At 38.3% G+C, this 25,717-nt stretch overlaps 3 protein-coding genes across 3 annotated transcripts; all 3 read right to left on the reverse strand.

Annotated features, from left to right (window-relative positions):
- Positions 1-10,553: 10,553 nt before the first annotated feature.
- On the reverse strand, positions 10,554-12,062 carry LOC106830211 (hemoglobin subunit beta). The gene is made up of 3 exons (XM_014839626.3): positions 11,783-12,062; positions 11,432-11,654; positions 10,554-10,808 (listed from the first exon to the last, which is right to left on the reverse strand). Exons 1-3 carry the CDS (start codon positions 11,872-11,874, stop codon positions 10,680-10,682), a joined length of 444 nt encoding a protein of 147 aa, XP_014695112.1. The 5' UTR covers positions 11,875-12,062; the 3' UTR covers positions 10,554-10,679.
- A 5,812-nt stretch (positions 12,063-17,874) lies between these two features.
- LOC106830157 (hemoglobin subunit beta-like) lies at positions 17,875-19,232 on the reverse strand. The gene is made up of 3 exons (XM_070491548.1): positions 19,129-19,232; positions 18,791-19,013; positions 17,875-18,003 (listed from the first exon to the last, which is right to left on the reverse strand). The coding sequence occupies exons 1-3, from the start codon at positions 19,230-19,232 to the stop codon at positions 17,875-17,877; spliced, it is 456 nt and encodes a 151-aa protein (XP_070347649.1).
- A 3,360-nt stretch (positions 19,233-22,592) lies between these two features.
- On the reverse strand, positions 22,593-24,228 carry LOC106830373 (hemoglobin subunit epsilon-2). Its single transcript, XM_014839955.3, has 3 exons — positions 24,095-24,228; positions 23,759-23,981; positions 22,593-22,863 (listed from the first exon to the last, which is right to left on the reverse strand). The coding sequence occupies exons 1-3, from the start codon at positions 24,184-24,186 to the stop codon at positions 22,735-22,737; spliced, it is 444 nt and encodes a 147-aa protein (XP_014695441.3). The 5' UTR covers positions 24,187-24,228; the 3' UTR covers positions 22,593-22,734.
- Positions 24,229-25,717: the final 1,489 nt, after the last annotated feature.

Genomic DNA, 25,717 nt, shown 5'->3' on the forward strand with positions numbered 1-25,717 from the left:
ATGTATATATCCTCTTTCCATAGCTGATGAAACCAGTCATTTATAACATCAAGACCCACAAGATCCACAGAGACATTATCAAGATGTTCTCTCTGAAATTGACAGAAATCTAATGTTTTCTCAGTCAGTCAACTCCCTTTGAACTGGATTACTTGTGATGAAATTTCAGATCTTGTTCAGTTCTAGTGTCAGAGAGTCTCCTTTTCATTTAGTTGTAAGAACATTGTAAATGCATTCATTTTAATATCAACCAGAACCAAACAATCAGAAAATTAAAAATAGTCCTAGAAGAAAAATCAGTAACTTTATGAAACAAGTTTCAGAAGCAAAAGTAATTTTGGAACAACTCTGGCTCTGATCCACTTTATGAATGTGAATAATTGCGAATGTTCTGCACTTTTTCATGTCTATTAAAGTAAAAGACTCCTTTCCATGAGAAACATAATCGCTACTTGATTTTCCAACAAGAATAATGATTGCTACATATGATAGACACATGCTATACTCTATCTCTCTGTTTCCTCCTTCTCTACCTCCAGCTAATGCTACTGCAGGAGTAGAACAACAGCCAAATAATACGCCATTGTGCCAAAGCTGGGCATTTATCACTTGGAGACACTATACCTTCAGCTAAATAAGTAGTAAGTGATGCTTATTGATTCAGTCATTAACAATGTTTTCTGAATGTTTCCCAATCTTGACATTACATTTGTTATGCTGCTAATGATTAAAAGAAGCAAAAACCAGAAGAGAATCTTTGAGAATTTGGATGGTAGGAGGCAAAATCTAGTGATACAAGAGAAAAGTTTCTATGCACATAGTTTGTTCCCGTAATAAAACCATCTTTATTTTAAATAATTTTGCACAATCCTGCCTACAAAGAATACTCAGCTAAATGAATCATCATCAAGTTATAGAACCTGGACCACCTAATACTGTTAGTCTTTCACCTCCATTCTCAGGCCCTTCTTTGGACCTCCTGGATTATCCACATTCTGCCTGCCCCACTCCACAATTTTGTATTGATGCTCATGCAGGCACATGCAGTCCACTTTCTTTCAGACTGTTTGCATGACTCTTCTTTCCACTTTACTCTATGTCTTCATCTATCAGCTAATACCAGTCCTCATTTCATCTAGACCTATAGGACCTCTGCTCTTCCATGCACTCTATGTGAAAACTCCTTAACACTCAGATCAATATCAAAGGCAAGAGCTCATTCAGAGGATGAATGAAGTTTCACCAAGGCACACTTTTAACTTCCTTCTGATCAGGGAGGTTTGAAGGATTCCCATTTATGTATACGGAAGGACATCTTGTATCCATCTCCATTCTGTATTTAGATGAAGATTATTTGCATATTAATTAATTTACTTATTTTTTTTTTCCTTGGTACTCTAGCTTTGTGAATAAGCAAATTCTTCTGACTATTCACCAGAATAGAGCAGCAATAGTTATTATTCTCATATCATTAGCTTGAAGTCTGGCACTGCTGATAGAGAAAGTCAGCCATTCAGTGTAGAATTACTGAATACTTTAAAAAAAAATCTATATTATTCAGGAAGACTTAAATTTCTGGCCCTAAGGCATTTGCATGTCTTTTCGCTGGAACTTGCTCCCAGAATCATGATCTGTAGTGCAGTAACAATCTCTATAATATTCTCATCATTTATTTCTGATAAGATATATTTACTTGGTTGTATTCTCAACAGTATGATATGGTATATTTACTTTATATAATGTTTACTTCTTGGTATGATATTTACTTGGTTGCATTCTCTACAGTCTGCAAGTTATGTGGACTTTTTAATCACAATGTGCTGAATGCAACCTCAGGTTTCAATTTGGTGAGGGTTACATGTTTCCAACTAAATGAGCCCAAGGATCAAGAGGAAGCAATTTCCAGAGGGAACGGAAAGTAACAACTTTGTAGTGGTTATCTACACTGAAATCTATGGGTACATCTTTTGGGTGATGTCTCCTACCTCTTAACAAGTTGGTGCCTATTATTAATGACAATTCAACCCAGGAAGGGTGAGTAATAGTAATGAGCCCACCTGTAGCATTAGGGTTTGTTCACCCAATCTCCCTGATTAGTAAGAATCTTCAGTTGTGTAAATTAATAGGCAGACTCTGAAAATCTTCTGTTCCACCTGAAAGCAAAAAATATGGGCTCATCTTAGCATTCAAAATAAATGGGTACAGGTGTGTATATAGATAGACTAAGCAGGAATTGTCTGAGCCCACATTTTATAAAGGTGACTTTAACCTGTTAGCAAGGACATGTTTTTCTTGTACCTTCAACTGTTCCCTATCCCAATCCTCTTAGACAATTCAGCTGTCTAAGCCAAGACAGCAAGGGATATTTCTAGGTCGTATGCCACATGCTAAGTAGCGTATAGAGTTTAATTATTGGTTTCATATTTAGAGTCATTTCTTCCCTCAGGGTTCCCACTAGAGCCACTTCAATTTGATCCAAGCTTATAATACTTTTCCATTGTCATTTCTTGAGCAATTGATTAGGCTTCGATAGGTTGTGGGTATGCTGGCTGTCTCCTTTCCAGCAGAACTGATGAAATGTTGAATTGGCCGGCCATGCCTGGCTAGAGTCGCTGCGCATACCATGATCCTCAACTAAGGAAGCTATCATCCACAAAACTCCCTTAGTGAGACTGCCACATTTAGATCTTCCCCCTAGTTCTCCATGTAAGTCTGAAGCTATATTTTAAAGCTTGGGAGATAGAACACATTTGCTCCAACTTCCTCAAGAGTACATACCATTTCTCATTTCTCATTTGTCTCTACTTCAGCAATTTTGATTTACTTTTTCTTTTTATTTTAAAGATTTTACTTTTCCTTTTTCTCCCCAAAGCCCCCTGGTACATAGCTGTGTATTTTTAGTTGTGGGTTCCCCCAGCTGGGGCATGTGGGACACCGCCTCAGCATGGCCTGACGAGCGGTGCCATGTCCACGCCCAGGATTCGAACCAGCGAAACCCTGGGCCGCAAAGCAGTGCGCGCGAACTTAACCACTCGGCCATGGAGCCAGGCCCCTTGATTGACTGACATATTGCATTGTAACTCCAGATTCCATCCTAACTACTGAAACTGCTCTCATTATGGCCGCAAATAAATTTGTAACTGTTGAAGTTAATGTACACATTCTGGACTAATTCTTGTATCTTACTTGTCCTCTCTGCTGCATCTGACTCTTGTAGACTACTATTGCCTTACTCGAATGTTCACCTCCCTTTGATTCCATGGAACCACATCAAAATTCTCAGAATGATAGCATTAATTATAGATATCATTTTTAAAGTGTAGATTATGCATTGAGCTTTAATACTAGGAGGAAACCCAGAGAACTTCAACATTTAAAAATATGGTTTTTTTTACATAACCAGGAGGATTGTAAGATAGTAGAAATATACATACACATGTGTATAATAAATTTAACAAAGTGGGCAAAGCAGGCAACACGCCAGCAGTAGTCTCAGCATTAAGTCAGATGTAAGGGAGCTTTGGCCATGGGAAGAAATAAAATTAAACAGTAGAGCAAAATAGAGGCTTGGCTTTTACCAGTCATTTTACTGATGGATATCATGGAAAAGTGGTGAGGTAGTCTTGTAGATATCTTGTGAAAACAGAGAATAAAGAAAATCTTGAATGATTATTGTTGAAAGAAAAGATAATGCAGCCGGCATGTGAAAAAAGACTGCTGTGAAACCCATGAACTTCTAATCTTCCCTGCTCCAACTCATGCAGGCACCAGACTATAACACTTGGATAGCATGCCAATTATATTGCAGTGTTTTTTAAAGTCATTAAATGCTATTTTTAATCAGAAAAGAGTTTACTTTCACCTCCTTTTTTTTTTCTATTCCGAAGTTATGTCCTACTATTTTATCTTCTCATTTTATCAGGTATCTATTACCGACAATCTTTCCTTTAATGTGATTCTTAGAGAAAGCTTAGTCTATGGTCTTATTTTTATCTTTCTGAACAGTCCTATCTCCATGCTTTCAGCTATCACATACATATATGCTGATGACTCCCACATTCTTTCTTCTGAGCACAAGCATCCTGCAGGCTTCTCAGATTCATCACATGCAAAGGTGATCTCATACTTTTTCCGTCACACACATTCCATTTTTTTTCACTTCCTTGTCCTATAAGTGACTGCCATCCTCAAGCAAAAAATCTGCCAGTGCTCTATTTCTTTCACGTCCTTGCTCCTTGTTACTGTTTCATGACCAGCTCCCGATGAGCTGTCCCCTGTGTTCTGTGGTTATGCTGCTCCTCTTCATCGTACTGCAAAGCCTACATTCTGGTACGTATTGTCTCATGTATAGATCATTTCAAAATCCTGTTTTATGCTAAAAAGAGAAAAAAATAAACAATATTAAAATTGGATGCATCATTCATTTTTGTCATAAGTTAATACTTGTTGGTTATATGCGATTAGGAAAATGTGGAAATTATTATAAGTAGACAAAACACTTGCAATCCTATCACGGTAGACTTTGCTGCTGTTTGAAACTTTTCATTTTTCTTTGCTGCTTTTATTGCCTCCTGTATTAGAATGTTTCCCATGTGAAAACTGTACATCCACTCCTCATTGACCTGGTTTAGCTATGTGACTTTCTTTAGCCAGAGAAGTATGATTCCATGTGACATATGCAACATTCTGGCATAAGCTATAAGAGCCACTGTGTGTTTCTGCCAGCTCTCTTTTTCTTTTCCCTCTGCCATAAGAAAGGCATATCTCAAATAGGAATCAATCCTCCAGTCTGGGTCAAGAACTGACAAGACAGATAGAACAGAGTCTTAACCAACTTGTGGCTACAGGTATCAATGTAAGCTACAAATAAACCTGTACTTTGCAAGCTACTATGATTTAAGATTTTTAATTTCCTCTGCTTTGCGTAGCAAAACTTACTAATACCTGCTTTTCAAGATATCATGACTATCAATAATGTACTTATGTCTTTTTTCTAATATCTTAATGCAATGAATATTAGCTTTAAAAGTGACTGTGTCATATGTGTATGTATCTTATATACATGCATAAGTGTATGCATATGTATGGATAACATGTGCACACATATATACACTCATTTAATATATATATATGCTTTTCTAACCTATTTTTCACTTTATTGTGAACATGATGTCCACAAGTAACATATGCTTCAAGAATGTTATTTTTAATAGTTTTACAAATTTCCGTAAAAGTTGTGTTATATTTGTTTTACAGTCCTTATTGACTTTCAGATTATTTTAAGTAGCTCACTAATTTTAAATAATGCAGACGTACACATATTTCTATATTTTTTTCATAGGATAAATTCCTAGAACTGAAATTGCTTGGTAAAAAGGTTAGCATCATGTGTTACATGTGCTCAAAAAATGTTAACTGTTGCTAGGATCCTAGCAGCAATGTATGAGAATGGCTGACCGCCCACCATCATCTCTGACAACATGGAGCATTATGCATCTGAGATGATAATGTACACCAGAACATATCCTCTTTAAAAATACACTTCAAAATAACTGACCAAGTTAAAAACGTCCACAGTTTACTAGCAATTGCTATTTCTGATTTACTATACTTGCATGCCTTTTTAAAAGGTTTTCTGTTTATTTTTATTTCTTTTTGCATTGAACGAGAAATTTGCTTTTTGGAATTTTAACCATTTCTCTGTCACACATCTTATAAATGTACTTTCTTTGCCATTTTCCTCTATCTTTTACTCACGGGATTTTATTTTTAACATAGAGAACTTTTAAAATATTTTTCTTGTCAAATGAAAATGAATGAATGCAATATGTAATTATCAGTGTTTCTTCACTGCTTGAAGTAATAATAATATGAAATTTAGTGCCTAAAACTGTACAAAATATTTACAATATTTGAAAAAGATAAATAAGAAAGTGGAGAAATGGAGATAAAATGTTCTAAGTCCATTGTATTATCTTGGGAATGGGTAAAATAATAAACAAATGTTTGTGTCTGAGAAATCAATGATGCAACTGTAACCATTGAGAGGCACCTTTTCTTGTGTTTTATTTGTGTGATATATTTTACAAAAATGGTCAAAAACTTCCAAAATGACATAAAGGAAAATCTAGATAAATGGAAATACATGCTGTCTTCATTGACAGTACTACTCAATATAGTAAAGGTTTCTATTCTCCCCAAACGTGTCTCTAAATTCAAGGATATTGCACTCAGATCACCAGCTAAATTGTTCAAAGAAATTGTCGTTTAGAATACAGATCCATTCTTAATTTCCATGAAAGAATAATTTAGAGAGAGCGCATTAGCTGTTTAGACATCCTGCAGAATTATTATTAAAAAATAATGAAATATTAGCAAAAATTACGATACTGGTGGAAGAGTCAACAAACAGAGCAATGGAACATAGAACAAGTTCAGAATAGAGCCACATTATCTGTAGGACCCTGAGTAGTGACAAGGGTGACATCAGGAAGCAAAAGATTAGATTGATTAGTAGATGACATTTGGAAAAACCATCCCCTACTTGAAGAAAAACAAAGCTGTATTCCTATCACCCTTCATATGCAAAACATAATTTCAAGTAGAGTACAAACCTAAAAGTTAAAGTACATTGACAACAAAACGTAGAGGGGAAAACCTTTGTGTTTAAATATCAGAGAAAGAAATCTTAAACCAGTTCTCCAGGTACAAAGAATGAGAGAGTAATTAAGCATCTCAGCTTAGTAGGTGAGATGCTTGAATTGAAAGATACCACAGAGTTATTCTAGAGATGGCAATCTACAAAAGCTTTTCACATTTAAAATCAATTAAAAAGTAATCTTGAAATTTATCAAAAGATAGAACAACAATTGAAACTTCAAAAAATATATATGTAGGTAATTCACACACAGAGAAGACTGAATTGCCTAGAAGTGAATTAAATAATCTTTAAATAAAGTAGTAATTAGATAAATTCTAACTTTAAAAAGATGTGATGTCACTTTGTACTGATAATAACAAAACATTAGAAAGTTGAATAAAATTAAGTGTTGAATAAGAAATGCTAATAGGAATATAAACTATATACACAATTCTTGAAAGCTGTATGCCAATATTTGTGAATTAAGTATTAGTAAATTTTATGACCAAGCAATGCCATCCATGTTTACACAACCCAGGCTATTTGGGTTCCCTATAAATATTCCTATAAAAGAGTGCATGGAAAGATGTTCATTTTATTGATGTTCACATTGGTGAAAATGGGAGGCAATTTCACTGTTCGTCACAAAAGGAATGGCTAAGTGAAATGTAATAAATGGATATTGTTTTCGCAGCTGTGAGAAACAATCAGGGGTTTCCATGTAATATATTGAGTGAGAAAAGGAAACAAAAATGAGATTTTATAGGAAAATACAATTTGTGTAAATTAAAATGCATAAAATCATCATGTACTTTACAAGAGTACGTGAACAGTTTTTAAGTACATAAAAAGGGATAATGTTAAAATGAAGGATAGAGGGGAAAATATAAAATAAAACATTTTCGGAGTGGTATTGAAAATCTGCTACAAAGTAAAGAGTATAATGAACTCAACTCTGTGCTTGAATTTCAAAATCAGCATCATCATCATCATCAAGACAGAAAGGTAGTAGTAATCTAAACAATCTTTCTGTTTGGATATGAGAGTACAAAATAGACACCCCTCCTGTTGGTCCAGCATCTGAACAAGTTGAAAAATATATCAAACTTATGCAGAGGAAAAATTGTTAGTCCACACAGTGGTCAAGCCTGCTCTACTTCTTTCGTTGATTCCATAAACCTTTAAATACTGATTTTTCATTTGCCAGTTCTAATTGGGTTTATCTTGCTTATTACCTTATGGTCTTTGGCACAACCACCTACTGTATGCCAGGTGTGTCAGTTGTCGTTGGATTGCCTCTCAAATCCAAATGCACTCAATTGCCTATTCTATTGTGATAGAGGCAGACCCTGTTAAAAGTTCTCCTTTTCCAGTTGGCACAATGTTAAGCTTTGTCAGTAGGGTGTGCTAGAGAGGCACTGGAGGAGGAAAAGGATTGTCTTCCCAGTTCTGGTGTGATCTAGGATCCTGCAATAATCTCTGTCTCTCCGGCACCAGACCATGGCAACGTGCTCAGCTTCTGCAGTGCCAGGTTCTAGCAGCACACGTGGCTTTGCAGCAGAATGCTGCCAGTGAGGCACCTCTGTGAATGGCTCCTTCTGACATCCTCTCGGGTGCCTGTGTAGTAAAGAGCTGTTCCTTTGGAATTTCCCCATGACTCACTTCTCCTGTCACATCCTCAGGCAGTTTCATAGATCTGAGGTGAAGTTCCTTCACATGGGTGGCTTCCCCTGACATCCCAGGGAGCAGATTCTCAATAAATGCTGCTGACATGGCACCTCCCAGTGGATGACTTCTCATGCAACTCCCTTTGGGCGTTTTGCAGCTTCAAAAATTGTTCAGCCTTCCATCAAATCTTTGGCATGCTGCCTCTCAAGTGGTTTAGACGTCAGTCCCAAGAAAAAGACCTCTGTCTCAGATTATTCCTTAATTGATTGTTTTATTCCAGCACTAAGAGAAGTGACTGCTCTCTACATCTTCTACTCATGTATTTTCAGTCCTCTTTACTCCTTATGGACTAATCTTCCATTTCTTCCATCTCTGGTTACAGTTAATTTATGTGTATAAAGATAAGTTTATCTTTACAAATTTCTGTGTGACTTTAGTCTTTTAACTGGATTCTAACTGATACACTCAGCTGAGGTTTTCCAATAATCCACAAATAACACAGATTCCTGTATATAAGAGGTTAGGGTACATGGATGGTAGTGGCCAAAGATCGTATTTCTGACTAAAGTTTTTTCTTTAATTAGACAACTCTTTCAGGCATCATTATCAATATTAATGACACCACTTCTACCTTTATTATTCATAAGAATTATAACAAAAACACTATTTAGATTACACTTGCTGAGCATGCGTCAGGCATTGTGAAGTACCATATGTTGCAATAAACTTTTTTGTACTCTTTAACTCTTTTAGTCTTTACAGTCACACCGCAAGAAAGCTGTATATCTTTGGGTACTTTACAGGCAAGAAAAACAAGGTGGAGGAAACATAAGTGATTTTCACAAGGTCGGAGCTAATAAGTGGTAAGTTTGTTTTCAATCCAGGGCCTGATTTCAAAGCGTATGTTCTAACGTGCTATATTATCCCATCTCACTTGTAAATCCTTAGAACAAGCATCTCATGCGTAATGGCTAGATTGTATTTCCCTGTTTATGGATTTTTAATTTTAAATATGTCCTCCACAGTGTTCAAAAATGTTCATATTCTATTCTATTCTATTCTATTCTGTTCTATTCTGTTCTGTTCTGTTCTATTCTATTCTATCCTTTCCAATCCTATTCTATCTGATTCCCTTGCAGGTAGTTTTGCTTCAATTGCCTTTCCTATCTACTTGGAATTCTCAGAATACCAAACACATTATTCATCAGCAGTTTGGCAGATGCTATTGTCCCTTTCTGTTTTGCATTTTTCTTTTTCCTTCTCTTTCTGACAAGTATATGCTTATCTTTATCATTCGTTTCATATGGAAGGCTTCACCCTCTGGACTCATAGAGCCTTATAGTGACTTGTTAGATACATTACTTTCAGATCTTCCTAACTAGATTCAGAATTGGGGTGCAGGAGGAGACAAGGACCGCTTGAAATTCATATCGTATTTTCAGAATCTAGAATCCACTCAAGTGGCTGTTGAATGAGAAAATGAAATTAGGATGTGTTGCTCATGGTAACACTATGCTAGTGACTACAAAGGCAGAGAATCCAGCAGAGGCAGGATAAGGAAGAGAGCAGATTTCCAATCACTTTCTGAATGTGAATGCTAAAGCCTCCTGAGGAGAATGGGCTCTCATTTGTTATAAGCCCATGAAACAATTATAAAACAGCAGTGAATATCAAGCCACAGAAAACCCTTTTCTACATTCCCCTCAGTCCTATACTTATCACAATATTAGCAGCCCCTTCCTTCCGGTGCGGACTGTGAAAGGCTCAAGGAAGAGGCAGCAAGACTACCTCCCCTTGCTTTTCCTCTTTCAAGCAGACCTCTATAAGGTAACAGGGAACTAGGGTACCAGTGATGGCAGGATGGCAATGGGGACAGTAAAACATGTAAAGGAAATCTTGGAGAAGCAGGGGTGCCTTTAGGCAGAAGAACTTAGTCGGCTTAGGGCTATGAGGACAACCGAAGAGAGAGAAGATATTTATAGGGCAAGCTATTTAAAATAAATAAAAGCATAGCAAAAATCTATCCCCCAAATCAAGCCTGAATTTGAATCCTTTTTGGAGGGAAAATAAAAATAGGCACCAGTGTCTGTTTCCTACATATGTTAACTATTTACAACCTCTTTTTTTATCGAGTCCGAAATATATAGTTGGTCTGATGTAGCTACTCATTTCTTTATGACTTAAATGCTTTACCCTCCCATGTGCCCATCTGAGTGAGAGACGCAGAAATAATTGAATACACCAGTGCAATGAAAATACATGTTGTTTATTAGGCAGAAGCCAGGATCTCAAAGGCTTTCATAACATCCCCATGTTTAATTGTTGGACTTTGGGCACAAAGAGGCCTTTCTCGGAAAGCATGAAAGGGAGCTCAGTGGTATTTGTGGGCCAGTGCATTGGCCACACCAGCCACCACCTTTTGATAGGAAGCCTGCAACTCTGGGGTGAAATCCTTGCCAAAGTGGCGAGCCAGCACAACAACCAGCACGTTGCCCAGGAGCTGTGGGGAAGAGAAAAAAGAGGGGGCATGGTTAGCAGAGGGAAGCAGCTTGGGCTCAGAATATTCCAATCTTATCCAAAGCTGTGCCCTAGAATATAAGCAGAAAAATAGCTGAAACTTGGATGTTACTATTTATGTGAATCCACTAATAACAACCTGAATTTATACTTAAAAATGTCTCTTCCTTTCTGCCTTAACCCAGAACTTGTTATGTTATTCTTTAGAACCATGAAAGGAAGCAATAATACATGTTATCCTTTTTGCTTTGAAAGAAAGAGTTAGAGACAAGGGAAAGAAAGTATTAGATGAATTTTTTTTTTTTTAAAAGTAGATTCAAAGAAGAAAGTTGTTTTTAATTAAACACTCAAAAAATTTAATTAAAAATACAATGAGAAGATATTGCAGAGACCAAAAAGAGGAAAACAAGAACGAACCAGCAGAAACAAGGGTTTTGAGCAAAGAGAATAAAAGAACTTAAATGTTCCTCCGGAGTCCACAGTGATGCAACCACAATATCTCTTTGCATTCTGAACTGCAGCCTGACTTTCATGTCCTCTCCTCATTACATGAGCTTGACCAAAAAGAGGAAGGCAAAGGAGAAATTGAGGGTCACAGAGACTCACCCTGAAGTTCTCAGGATCCACGTGCAGCTTGTCACAGTGCAGCTCACTCAGCTGAGCAAAGGTGCCCTTGAGGTTGTCAAGATGATGCACGCCCTCACCAAAGGAGTGTAGCACTTTCTTGCCATGGGCCTTCACCTTGGGGTTGCCCATCACAGCAGCAGGATTGGACAGATCCCCAAAGGAGTCAAAGAACCTCTGAGTCCATGGGTAGACAACCAGCAGCCTAAGAGGTTTTAAACAGCACAAGAGACAGAGGCAGTCAGTACCTGTCAGAAACCCAGGAGACGGTTGTATATTCATATACCCAGCTTCTACGACTCTCCTTAAGCTGCTTGTATCCTGGATACTAACCTGCCCAGGGCTTCACCACCAACTTCTTCCTCGTTCACCTTGTCCCACAGGGCCAAGACAGCTGCCTTCTCCTCACCACTCAGTTGCACCATGGTGTCTGGTTGTGTGGTTGCTAGAGAACACAGTTGTGTCAGAAGCAAGTGTAAGCAGTAGCTGGCCCTGCTCTTCTTTTTATGCCCAACCCTGGTTTATGCCCTCCCTTCTCCTGTGAGCAGATTGGCCAAAGCCAGGGTGTGGTTCTCCAGGGTGAGGCCTGAGAGATGACAGCCATACCTGTCCTAGGCATTTCTAGCAGTGTCTTATAAGTCTGACTTCGGAACCTCAGCTCTCTCTCTAGGTGTCTCCAGATCCCATCCCAGCCGTAGAAATGCTATTATAATTGTCCTCCTCAGCAAATTTACTTGCACGTAGTTTTAGAATCACAGCCTGGTAAGCTTTGAGGGATTGCATCCTCAATTTTCGTATTACACAGATGAAGAATCTGAGGTCCAGCAAATGGAAAAGATTTACCTGCTGTGGTAAGTAACTTAGGAGTCTGTGGATGGATCTCCTCCTGAGTCTTCAGAATACGCAAAATAGTTACAAAGACATCATGAATGAGACCTCCTCCCCTCTTCTAAGTATATCTTCCTTCTCTTGGTTTGGATTAAATCCTCCTGGTAAGAAAACAAATATTCATACATTTTTTTCCTTAATTTAGTCATATGACCAAATAAGTGATGACTGAAAAATAGAATAAATATCTATCAAGACTTGTCTGTGAAATAATTACTGTATTAGGTTTTGGGGAAAACAGAGTGATCTCTCAATGAAGTAAGAAATACATATAGGTGAAAAGTAGTTACAACCCAAATTGTTAGTAATCCTAAAGAAAGCAATGTTTTCAAAGAGTAACCAGGGATGTGAAACTTACTTCTTCCTGGACTGATCTGGGAAAGTGTCTGGGAGAACAGAGAAGCTTCTCTGTGACTAAAAAGGAGAGATAGGAAAGTGGAAAAATATTCCAGTCTTGTCCCAGATTATTTCTTTTTCCTCCCAGGCTACTAAGAATGCTGTTTGTATAATCATTTCTTTGACTCAAATTCATCACTCATAATCTCATTTTCTCTCTATATTTTTGGTATTTTTGTTTATTTGTTTAAACCCTCCTGTATTAAAATTTACGCTTCTATCTCTACGGTTTTTCCAACATTCCTCTTTATCCCCCTGTGTAATCAATTCTGTTAACTTCAGGTGTAGAGTTCTGCTCCTTGCCACTGAAATATGCAATGAAAAGAGCAAAAGCAGCAAGCATTTCAGAGCTCAGCATAGGACCTCAGATTTCCCTGAGGGTGCTAATAGTTATTTTCCCAACTTTCTGTCATCTCCACCTCCTGCATCATCCCCCTTCCTGAGTTCCCACTACGTTTCACTAGGTAAATGACCATGCATTTTCTACTTACCGTGTTTCTCCTCCCCTAGAGTCTTCTCCTGACTCAAGCCCCCTGATGTCTAGAACCATCTTCCTCTCTCTCTTGCCATCACCGGCAACAAATACTTAACAGAAGTCTCTCATCCTGTCAGCAGTAGCAGTCTGAAACGTTAACCACAAAAACCTTTTTAGGTGAACCAGAAGAAAAGGACTTCTCTGTTTCTAAAGAAATTCATAAAATTCCCACTTCCACTGCTTCATTCTCCAAAACACTTTCTCCATCATTGCTGGATAAATAAAAATTCCTCACCCTGTTTACTTGTAACAAGCCACATGAAGTACTTGTGAAAAAACTTAGTCTGATTATTCTCAGACATATAGGAAAGGCTTGGTTCTTTTCTGCCGCCTGGAGATTATATCAGAATTATATGCCCCTAAAAGATTACAGGGGTAAAATAGACAGAATTTAAATATTTTCCATTTATATTCATTCTTCTTTAAAATCCTGAAGCAAAGAGGGTCTTACTATTGGTCTATCTCTGGGAAAAGATTTTTCAAGTTGGCTTCTAGGAAAAGAGGCCTTTCAAATGTTTTAAATGTTAAAAAAAAAAAAAAAGATTTAGCTTGACCTTTAGAGTCTGAGTTTCATTTTATTAAGTTTAAACCTCTATTAGCCTTATCATTATTTTACATTCCGACTGTTTTCAAGACCCCATTTCACACCCCTGATATCAGAGGGCAGGCATATGTATATAAAAGCAGGTCCACTGGGGAAGTTTGGACATGTCTTTTGCAGGAACTCTGTGTCATGGCAAATTCCCAGACCTTACTAAATGGTATAGAATACATTTATAATTTCCTGCAAAGAGTCAAATTGTCAGGGCTACATATGCCATTTTGATTGACAGAAATTAGCATCTACTTAAAGACTTGCTCTGCCATTTCTTGTGATCAGAAGTTGTTCCCCTGAAGTCCTCTGTTGAGTCTTGTTAAACCTCTTTTGCCATGAATGACCCAGGCACCAGTATTTTGTATTGGCAACTGCTGCAACTACCCTCATCCCGGCTTCGGGACAGGAGCTGCTGTTCTCTCTTACTGTTGCTCCTTAGCATGACTGAAGAATGAAACAGACTTTTCCTTCTATTTCCCATGACCCCGCAAGGACAAAGCTGTAAACTGTAATAAGACATGAAAAGCTCAGACATACCAGCTAAAATAAGGAAGAATGAATAATGATAAATGTGGTCATGTTCAGAGCCTCAGGCTCAAACGCAGGTCAGCATTCAAAGGTTCTGGAAAGCTTCTTAGACCCACTGCGATCTTCATCATTGTGAGGTTACTTCCACCCTGTGAAAGGTACCAGGATGTCTGTTCTGCTATGATTCGAGCCCCTCTGAACATTCAACACACACACACACACATACAAACACACAACACCCTACAAGTCTGCAAGAGAGAGACAGAAGTTTTCTTTTTTCCTTTGTTCCAGTCTGTTTACTTTACCTAATTTCTAATGTTCTATACCAGGATGGGCCTAGTCTGAGTATAATTAAGAGGGTGAGCATTAATTTCCTTCAAGAGAGTCATGACATTCATCCAGAGGGGTGTGGTTTTGTCATTTGTTTCAAAAATTACACTCAAATAGGACACCCTTGAACATGCTGTAGTGTTCAATGCTAAATTCCTTAAGTAGATCATTTCAACAATTTAATTTATATCTTCCTGTGTTGAGCGCAGTTATTATTTTTTTTAGGAAATTTTTTTTTTTTCCTGCTTTATCTCCCCAACCCCGCCCCCATACATAGTTGTATATCTTAGTTTCAGGTCCTTCTAGTTGTGGGATGTGGGACGCCATCTCAATGTGACCTGACGAGCCGTGCCACGTCCGCGCCCAGGATCCGAATCCTGGGCCACCACAGCAGAGCGTGCGAACTTAACCACTAGGCCACGGAGCCGGCCCCGAGCTCAGTTATTTTTTACTCTTCTCTCCCAGATGCACAATCTCTTGGTTCCTTCAGTTTAACATCCTTTCAAAATTAAAATATCATTAAATTGAATTAATAAAATTAAATAAAATAAAAATGCTCCAGAAAGAGTAAAACTTATAGAGAAAAGTACATACACACAAAACAGTTTAACAATAGGATACTTACTCACTTTTAAAAAAGTCATATTTCTTTCTAAAAAGCAATGAAGTTAGTATAGCCATAACTTTGACAAGTATATTCTAACTCTTACAGAACAACTCCCACATTAATATTTCCTCCATTCAGCTCAGATTTTCACTCATAATTAGCTTTTGTGTACCTCACTAAGTGGGCCATGGTGCTGATTTATGGAGAGTAAAGCAGCAGTCTTTTCCAAGTTAAATTTGAAACCGTACATCTTTACAGGCAGAATCTTGGCTTCAGTTTAGACACCCTTTACAAATGTGTAAGGCATTAATTCATAAAGCCAAATCTCCAGGGCACTGCTCTGAGGCTCCAGAGATGGATAATCTAGAATATCATGCTAAATTCCCTTGATATTAAATTAAATTAAATTATTTTAAAATGATTATGGAAGCTTACCCACAATTCTTTTGTTCATTTTATTTCTCTCCTTCCCTTCCCCTTTCCTCTCCTCCCCTCTCTCTCTCCCTGCCTCCTTTCCCTTCCCATCTTTCTCTCTTTCACACACATACACCATCTTCATTCAAACGTACTGAACGTAGTCTATAAAGCAACATGATAGGGAAGAAGTTGAAATAACCATTGGATAAATTATCAAGTAAAATTAAAATCAAGTCTTAAAGCATTAATTCCATTCCTAGACTTTTACAGAAGCTCTACTCTAACAAAGAATGAGAATATAACAACAAGCTGCCAAGTCTCTTTCCACCCCATGACCTCCTCACTCCCAATGTGGCGACAGCAGTGCCTGGTATGCAGTAATTGTTTGGGCTTGATGCACGTCCCATCCAGGTGACGTTCTCTTGAGTTCTCCAGTATTGGGATTTTTAGGGCCAATTTCTTCTCTAGAATCACTGGCCAGCTCTAGAGGTGAAGGAACAAAAGAGAGTACATTGAGTCTTTATATATTTTTATTCTTCTCGTAACTATTTAGAAGGAAGAAGCTTAGTTTATTTCCCCCTTTCCAGTTTATGAAACCCACAATCTCTCTTACCCTCTTTCAAATTTTCTGAAAGTCTCTTCTTCTCCTATTATCTGATTCTTAGGAGGACTTTTCTGTAGTCAGGAGTGTAAATGTAATCTTCCTAAAATTTCTCTAAGGTGACTTTGCTTCTAAGTTGTGAGACTATGGTTCTTAAAGATCTTGTTCACATATAAAGACTTCTCAGTTCTTACTTGGTACAATGACCTACGGAGAAAAAAAAATGAATATAAAAAAGCATCTGCCCTAAGGCAATTCAAAACCTAGTGGTGAAACAGTAAACTCTAATGTGTTGTCTACACCCTGGTAGAACAGGCAGAGTTATTATGGAAGTGCATATATACAGAACAAAGTAGCAGGTTCTGCTTCAGGTAGTCAAGTAAGTCTAAAATTAATCAACAGGAACATGATACAGATTTAAAGAAATGCATACAAATTAGAAGGTTCTAGAAAGCCTTCTAATTTTTCTTATGACAAAAATAATTCTCAAAGATGTTTTACTACCTACCATCCGAAAGCAAATGATTGATCAGTGCTTTACTTTCCTACATGATTCTTTGTTGTATATTGTAGCATTAACACCAAAGGAACTTTATGCAATCGACTATTGTTCAGATTGTTCTCTAGTCCCAGGACTTCTAAGACAAGGAAGAATCACTCATTCATTCACTGACTATTTCATTTAATAAATATTTATTTACTGCCTATGGGAAAACTTTACAATGCTCAGTAGTCATGTAGGATAGTATAAAATAGGCAAAAATGTTTATACAGCATGAGTGTGACAGATAAAGAAATGTGAAAAATGGGTAGAGGAGGAGAGTTTGGAAAGATTTCATTGGGCAATATTGGCAATATTGGAAAGTTCTTTGAGGCCAAAGTCAAAAGAGGTCACAAGTGATATGGGAGCACTGAACTGTGCCTGAAATGGGAGAGGGTCAGCAATTAATTTGGGAGATGTTTTGGGGCAAGTGAGAAAGGGAGGTTATTTCTTAAAGCAGGAACACTTGATGGAGTGTAGTATTCCTGGCTACAATATGCAGGCCAGGAAGCAAGAAAAAGGAAACACAACAGTGTCTTGAGCAATCATAATATCTCTAATTAAGAACATCATTTTTTGAGTAGTTGTTGGAAATGGATCAGAGAATTCACTCAAAAACTACGTCCTAGTTTTGTGGTCTCCCATAGAGCCCCTGTAATACTATATTTCCAACCTTCTTAACAATTCCTATGTTTTGGTGGTAGAAGTATTGTGACTGTGTGTCATCCCCTTCCTTTTCTCATTTCCCTTGACATCTCGGTATAAGACACAAAAACTTCCTATCTGTAGATCCTCAGGGACTTTCCCATACCCCCAGAGAAAAAAAAGAATAATTAATTAATTAATTAAATGAATCAGGAATTTGAGATGAAAGTTCTTTATTAGGCAGAAGCCATACCCTTGAGGGAGGGCATTATTTCCCTAAATCCAGAAATTAGGCTAGGGAAATAGGGTCTTCCTGTGGTCACCAGGAAGCAGATCAGGATCTCAATGGTACTTGTGAGCCAGGGCATGGGCCCCACCAGACAGTGCCTTCTGATAGGAAGCCTGCAACTCAGGGATGAATTCCTTGCCAAAGTGGTGAGCCAGCACAACATCCAGCATGTTCCCCAGGAGCTGTGGGGGAGAGGTAGATAGACATATACACATGATTAACAGAGAAATCAAGCTTGGTTTCTGAGAAACTGAACCAATGATCATTTTCTTCTGCCCATGCTCTAGCCCAAACTGATCCTCAGGCTGTCCCCACGAGCATAAAGGAGTAAACATATATGTATGTATTACATATAGATAGCTAGATGATAGATCGATGGATAATTAGATATACACATAACATATTTATATATTATATATGTTAATTAATGGATTAATTAGTGTGAGGATGGGCTGTCTTTTAGCAACAACTGCTGCCCCATTTCCCTACTTTTGGTATTTCATCCACTTTCCTTTCCATTGAATCTTGACTCTATAATTTTCCAATTATCCTTCAATTTTGAAGCGACCTATAACCCTAGAACAACATCTTGTGGCTTTCTTCTTTGAGGAGCCTTTCCAATCCCCATATGGAGACACAGAAGAGTTTTTCCAAGCATAGAAGTAGCAGATGAGAGCTGGTATGCATACATTCGGTACTGAGTAAGGAAAAGGAAGTTAGGGGTAAAAAAGAGAGAGAGGTAAAAGAAAAGACATTAAAGAAAGAGCTTGATAAAAACAAGGAAGGTTGTGAGAAGGGAAATGATATGGAATATTGAAAAAAATATATAAAACTGCATAAATTTTGAAAAGCATCAAATGGTGACATACACAAAAGTAAAAAGGAATGTGGAGTAAGAAAATGTAGGTAAAATAACCAGCAAAAGACTAGAAAGTGAGTAGAAAAATGGAGAACATCTCCTAGATTCACGATGAAGTTCTCAGGATCCAAGTGCAGCTTGTCACAGTGCAACTCACTCAGCTGAGCAAAGGTGTCCTCGAGGTTGTCAAGATGATGCACGCCCTCACCAAAGGAGTGTAGCACCTTCTTACCATGGGCCTTCCCCCTGGGGTTGCCAGTAACAGCAGCAGAAGTGGTCAGATGCCCAAAGGAGTCAAAGAACCTCTGAGTCCATGGATAGACAATCAGCAGCCTAAGAGGTGAGAACAGCATAAGAGACAGAGGGAGTCAGTGCCTGTAAGAAACCCAGGGGACTGCTTTATCTCTACATTCCCAGCTTCTACTGCTCTCCATAAGTTGCTTATAACCTGGATACCACCCTGCCCAGGGCTTCACCACCAATTTCTTCCTCGTTCACCTTGCCCCACAGGGCCAGGACGGCTGTCTTCTCCTCACCACTCAGTTGCACCATGGTGTCTGGTTTTGTGGTTGCTGGAGAACATGGTTGCATCAGAAGCAAATGTAGGCAGTCGCTGGCGCTGTTGTTCCTTTTATGCCCACCCCTGGCTTCTGTCCTCCCTTCTCTGGGGAGTATATTATCCAAGGAAATAACAGAAATTCATTGATTTGTGAGAATATAAGATACATCCTCTTTCCTTAGTTGCCTTCAGCTGGTCCTGAGATTGGCTGTTCTAGATCTCATGTGTCTTGACTCAGAAACTCTGCTTTCACTCTACTTGTCTCTTGATCTCATTTCCTTTAGCAGTTCCTTCTATAAATATGCTCCTACTCTCATTTATGCATAGATGTTTTAGTCTGATATAGCGGAATGTACCTTAGAGTTTAACGTATCCAATTCTTTCACTTTATAGTTAAGAAAACTAGACCTAGAAAGCAGAAATTTTATCAAGTTGATTTTATATGGAGCTTCTCTTTGCCTCTAGAGGTATTTATAAATGGTTGGAATAGATAAATATTTTCACATAGTTTTAACTTCTTCTTTGGGTAAATATTTCTGGTCATAAAATTCCTTTTCTCCCTTCCTTCATTGAAATAACTGTTCACTAAAAGAATGAAAAATAATTAGTATTGTCTCTTTATCAGCTACTAAAATAGTTTTGGGGAACATGGATTATAATGGGAATAATTCAACGAGAGATATAGAAAAATATCTGATACCTATAACATAATTGTTTAAAACTATGACATGACTAAATAACGAATGAGGTGGAATTACAAGGAAGATTTACATTCCTCAGCCAGATTGTCTGACAGGGTTTCTGGGAAAATGCAAGAGCAGAAATTTCCACAGCTATGTCCTCTGGAAAAAAGTGAAGTTACATCCTGGAAAGAAGATTCAAAAGGAATTTCACTCTTTTCTCAATACAAAATAGTGCTAAAATGACATACACATGTATACCCACAAGCATAGCTAGAAGGAAGAAAGGAAGGAAAGGAGGGAGAGAGAGAGGGAGGAAGGGATTGACAGAAGGGGAGAGAATGGAATGGAAGGGAAGGAAGAGGGAAAAGAATATAAAGAAGAGGAGAGGAGAGATTGACAACTCCAAAATTTGACAAGGATATAGTTCAACAAAACTCTCATACTCTGCTGGTGAGAGTATAAAATAGCATAATTGCTTTGGCAAATATTTGTTGGTATCTACTAAAGCAGATTATATGAAAAACCTATGAGCTAGCAGTTATACTTCTGGATATAAAGAAAGGCATACTTGTGTGTGTGCAAAGACGTATAGAGGAATGCTTGAAACATCAATATGCATACGAATCACGAACTTGTAGCAACTTAACAGTTCCTCATTTAGTGGAATAGGTAAATTATGGTAAAGTAAAAGAATTAAATACAACAAAGTAAGGAAAAGAATAGATTACTGCTTTACATACAGCAATACAGATGAATTGTACAATGTAATGTTGATTAAAAGCAACCAGAGACAATAATTCAAGCTACATGATTCATATATAGAAAGATGGACAGTGTGACTTAGATTCAGGTCACAAGGAGAGTGTTATATGTAGGAAGCTTATTTTTCTTTAACCTGAGAGCCAAGAAAAACTATCAAAAAATTCAAGGAAGGAAGTGGCATGATTTAATTTGTATTTTTCAAAAATTATTCGGACTTCAGTGTATAAATGAACTTTATAGCAGACATATGAGAGACAAATAGAATGACATTGGAGTAGGGCAGCACTAAAAACACCATATCTCTTTTCTGGCTTGAGCACTGGGTGATGTGTAGTCACTGAGATGGGGAACACAGGAAGAGGGCCAAGTTAGGAAAAGAACAGGAGTTTAGTGTTGGACATGTTGTATTCGATGCACTCTTGGGCAATCCAAAATGGGATATTAAGCAAAAATTTAGATACATGGATCAGGAACTCAGAAAGAATAGAATCAGGTAAAGAATACACAGTGTATCAGAGCACAGAGGAACAGATCCTAGTGCATTGCATAAACCACGACCTCGACCTTTTCAAGAATGACAGACAACACACTTTACAAATATCTCCTTGAAACCTTGAAACATTTGTGAGATAGGAATCATTATCCCATTTTACAAGGGAGAAAATTAATTGTGAAAAACATTAACTAAACTTTTCAAAGGGATAGGGCTGTAATTTGATCTTTATCTGTTAATCCCAAAGCCCTGGCCTTTAGCTTCTATCCCAGGGACTTAGGTACAAGAATTTGAAGTGATTACCACAAAAGTGGCTGTGCTCCTTGCCTGCTTCAAACAAGAGACCTGTAGGCCTGTTCTGTTCTGTTGATAGATTTCCAACTTTTTACTCACCAGATAAGGAAGCTGGCTATCATCTGTGACTTCTCTACTCTCTGCTTCACTATGTTACAAGTCCTAAAGTATCTTTGTCTCAATGGTTCCTTGCTTAATTTATTCTTAGTTTCATTGCTCCTGACAAGTTCAGTTCTTTGCCCATCACTTCACTACAATCGTGGCAAACCTCCATGGCTATATCCAAGTTAGACCCTGTCTTGTCAGTTCTATAGCCACAATTTCCCTAAAATTCCCTGTTCATTATGTTCATTATGTCTCTCAAGAAATTCACTGGTTCTTTTTGTTGTAACAATATCTTGTTTTCCTGCTTTTTCTGGTCTCTTTAGAAGATTCTCTAGTTTTATACCACCCCACTGCTCTTAAAGGGCAAATTTCTCTTTTGTTGCTTTCACTTGGCATACTGATTCCTGAATTTGTCATTTTCCCACATAAACGGCACTTTATCTCCAAAGTCTTAATGTAATTAGAAATATGCTCCATGCCGCAGAGCTAGCCGGTGAAGTACAGATTCAAACCAAGGCAGTCAGTTTCTTTGCCTTAGGGAGGGCGCTTCCATTAATACCATTGAAGACGTGAGAGAAAAGTTTAGAGCATGACCTTGGACTGGGTCTCTGGGTCATCTTTATTGCATTATAGCTGATAAAAATATGTTTCTTATATTAAATAGAAGTGAACTATAACCCAAAAAAGAGCTCTATTCTGAGTTTATAGAAATAACAGCTTATCCAGGTCCCATACTCTGACTCCTACCATGCCCCTATTCAGTATCAATAGTCTTCTTGTATGTCTCAAGAGTACCTCCATTCCCTCCCTTTTTCTAGAGACATTGTCCACCTGAAGATCTACTCTCTCTTCTAAGGAGTAACTACTTTATGGAAGCCACTCTTATATTACAGAATCTTGCAAGAGTCTCTTCTCTACTCACCCCAAACTCCCAATCCCTGATACTCCTATTCCAATCTGAGTGCTTTCTTTTAGCTCAATCAATATAAAGGAAAAGACAGAGAAGACAAGGCTAGTTCTTATAGAACAAATTTTTTACTTTATTTGTATCATATAGAAGTTAAGTCTGGAGGCAAGGCACTGTCCCCCAGCCTTCAGGGGATGGACTCTTGGAACACTGGGCCCTCCAGTAGGCACCAAGAAAGTTGGACAGGCAACTCAGTGATACTTGTGGGCCAGAGCATTAGCCACACCCATGGTCAGCTTCTCCCAGGCAGCCTGCATCTGTGGGGTAAATTCATTGCTGAAGTGGATCGCCAAGACAATCGGTATCATGTTGCCTAGGAGCTGCGGAAAGAGTAGGGATAAAAAAGAAAACAGCACATGGTGAAAAGAAGGCCTCAAACTGACCTTGCAGCAAAAAGATATGACACTTATTTCCTTCCTAATAAGAGTTTGAACAACTTCAGGGTCATGCTCCCACAAAAGAGCTCCATTATGCCTTGTCATTGGCTTCTATATGACTCTCAGCCCTGTGCCTCCCATTGTGTTCTCCCCTTCTCTCATTTATCCTGTCAACTCATGACCCCAGAACATTGCTATGTATTTCTTCTCTCCTTTGGAGACCCTTTTTCTTTTTTAAAAGTAGGATTATAGTACTACAAGGAACCTTAATATATGTAGTCTAAGTACCCAGATGTTACATACATTCAAATTGTTTGGACAGTCGTATGACAAAGAATCCTGTGCCGTGTACACAAGAACATTTAATCACTGCTAAGGGGCGGGGTTTGGGGGAGCCACAGGCATCTATTGAAAAAATTGCTCTTACTTTGCCCTGCTTAATTCTGGTTCTAAACTCAGGAACTGTGCAGAAATATATTCATTAATTCTTATGGAAAATTTCAATTTCCAAAGGCAAGGTGTCCTTCTCCCTGGCTCAATTTGTATTCTCGAAGCCAAAAATATTTAGCTCAATTTCAGCTAATGCTCTTCACAACATGTATCTTTTTAGAAATATCTGAAAGCCAGTGGTCTGCACTGGTCATAGTAATGACTCTACATGGGCTTACCTACCGTGATCTTTGGAACAACCTAAATAGCCAAATCAAGCCCTTCTCTAAAATGTTACCTCCCCAAAATACCTGTATAGGACAAGACTTAAGTGTCTATGTCTCCAAAGATATCCAAAGCAAAAGTATCTATAATGAAAGAACAAAGCACAAGCTGGCCCAGAACTTACCCTGAAGTTCTCAGGATCCACATGAAGCTTGTCACAGTGCAGCTCACTCAGCTGAGCAAAGGTGCCCTTGAGGTCATCCATGTACTTAATAGCATTTCCAAAGGAGATCAGCACTTTCCTGCCATGAGCCTTGACCCTGGGGTTGCCCATTATTGCAGAATCAGAGGATAAGTTGCCAAAATTGTCAAAGAACCTCTGGGTCCAAGGGAAGACAATTAGGAGCCTATGAGATAATCATAGTAACAGACCAGACAGGAAGTCAGCATATGTAAGAAACCTGACCAATCCCTCTTTCAGGAACACTTTTTTCCCCCTGCCCAGGCCTTCAGTGCCTACCTTCCCAGGATCTCGCCTCCGGCTGCCTCCACATCCACTTTGGCCCACAAGCTAGCAATAGCAGTCTTCTCCTCTGCAGTAAAATGCACCATGGTGTCTGGGAGCTTTCTGGTGATCACAGATGAGCCAGAAACAAGTCTGTGCTGCCTCTTCTTTCTGTGCTCTTTTATTCCTCTTCTCTGGCCGGAAAGTCCTCTCTTCTCCAAATGAAATAAGACTATTGGTCAAGGTTGGGTTGTCACCAGCAGGGGTGGGGTCTTGACAAGGGAGGGTCAGCAAGATGGACATTTGTGTCTCTGATAGGAATGGATATCTTTATCAGGGGGATTCTGCTGTCCTCTCCCTTACCATCTATTATGCAATTCATCTCTCAACCTCCCCACCACAGCTACCCGTGAAGTGACCTGTACGTTGACCATGAGACATAACTAGAATTAGAAGAGGTAAGAATTATAAATCTATTGGGCATTGTGTCAGGTGCTTACACGACATCATTTTGTTGTTCACCTGGGTATAGAAGAAGCCACAGCTCTTCTTTGCTACCAATTTTTCTAAAGTTCAGATTGGGCTCATGATTTTATAGTTCTTGTAAATGGAAAAAAAGACCTCAATCTAGCATCAGTTTGGAAACAATATAGGTAAGAAATGAGTAATTTAGAGAAGAATTGAGCATTGCTTCATTATTGTTGGGTTCTGTTGATAATACATGCACATGTCTAATCAAATTATTTTCACTCTGACTATATGGACAAGAGTCTCTGGCCAATACCAAGTATCTACTCATTTGTGTCAAAGAATACACAATTAAGTATTGGGGAAAATAGCCGTTCTTGGGTTCAATGAAGAGTATGCTGGAAGCACACTCCTTGCTGTGTTCAATTTTTCCTCAGGTCTAATCAGGCAATCTTCACTGACAGTATTCCACACACTATTGCTGCTGTGACCTGAGTCACTTTAGTCTCATGCATTTCAAACAAGCATGTACAGGACTAGACAGCACACACTTCCAATGGGAGAGGGAATGGTTTCTTTTATATTTTTCTCTCAGAGTGTATTGTTCCTGCATTTTGAGCTCCAGGAAGCTGTTTTGTTTCTTTCTCCCAGATATCCATTTTCAAAACAAAGGTATATATAGAGTTTAACAAATAATCCCCATGTATATTTACAGAGGAACTCTAAAATTTAAAGAGTTCAATCCAATATTATAGAGCTGAATTTCTGTTATTAGAAAAGAAATCCTTTCTGTCCATTTGATATAACGAGAGAATTTTATGTATTCAGCTTGGAAAAGACTTAAATGTAAAACTCAGATAAGAATTGTGAAGCTGCCGGAAGCTAGTTTACCATGACAGACTCAACTATCTGCGAACTCTCAGTCCCAAACTTGGTTGATGTGAGCACTTTGGTACAGAAATATAAAGACAAGAGTTTGAATCAGTCCCAAAAGGATTTGCTTCAAGAGAAGAGGTCAACGAAATAAAAGAAAGGAGAGGAAACTTTGAGCACAGCTAGGAATCCCAGTTACACTCAGTTGTGGTGCTGGCCTGAGGGGATGGCTCAGGGCTCATGCTCTCTAATGGCCCTAATGCACACATTCAACAGGGTGTGAGCACACTGCAATCT

Source organism: Equus asinus, chromosome 20 (genome assembly GCF_041296235.1).
Source record: "Equus asinus isolate D_3611 breed Donkey chromosome 20, EquAss-T2T_v2, whole genome shotgun sequence".
NCBI lineage: Eukaryota > Metazoa > Chordata > Mammalia > Perissodactyla > Equidae > Equus > Equus asinus.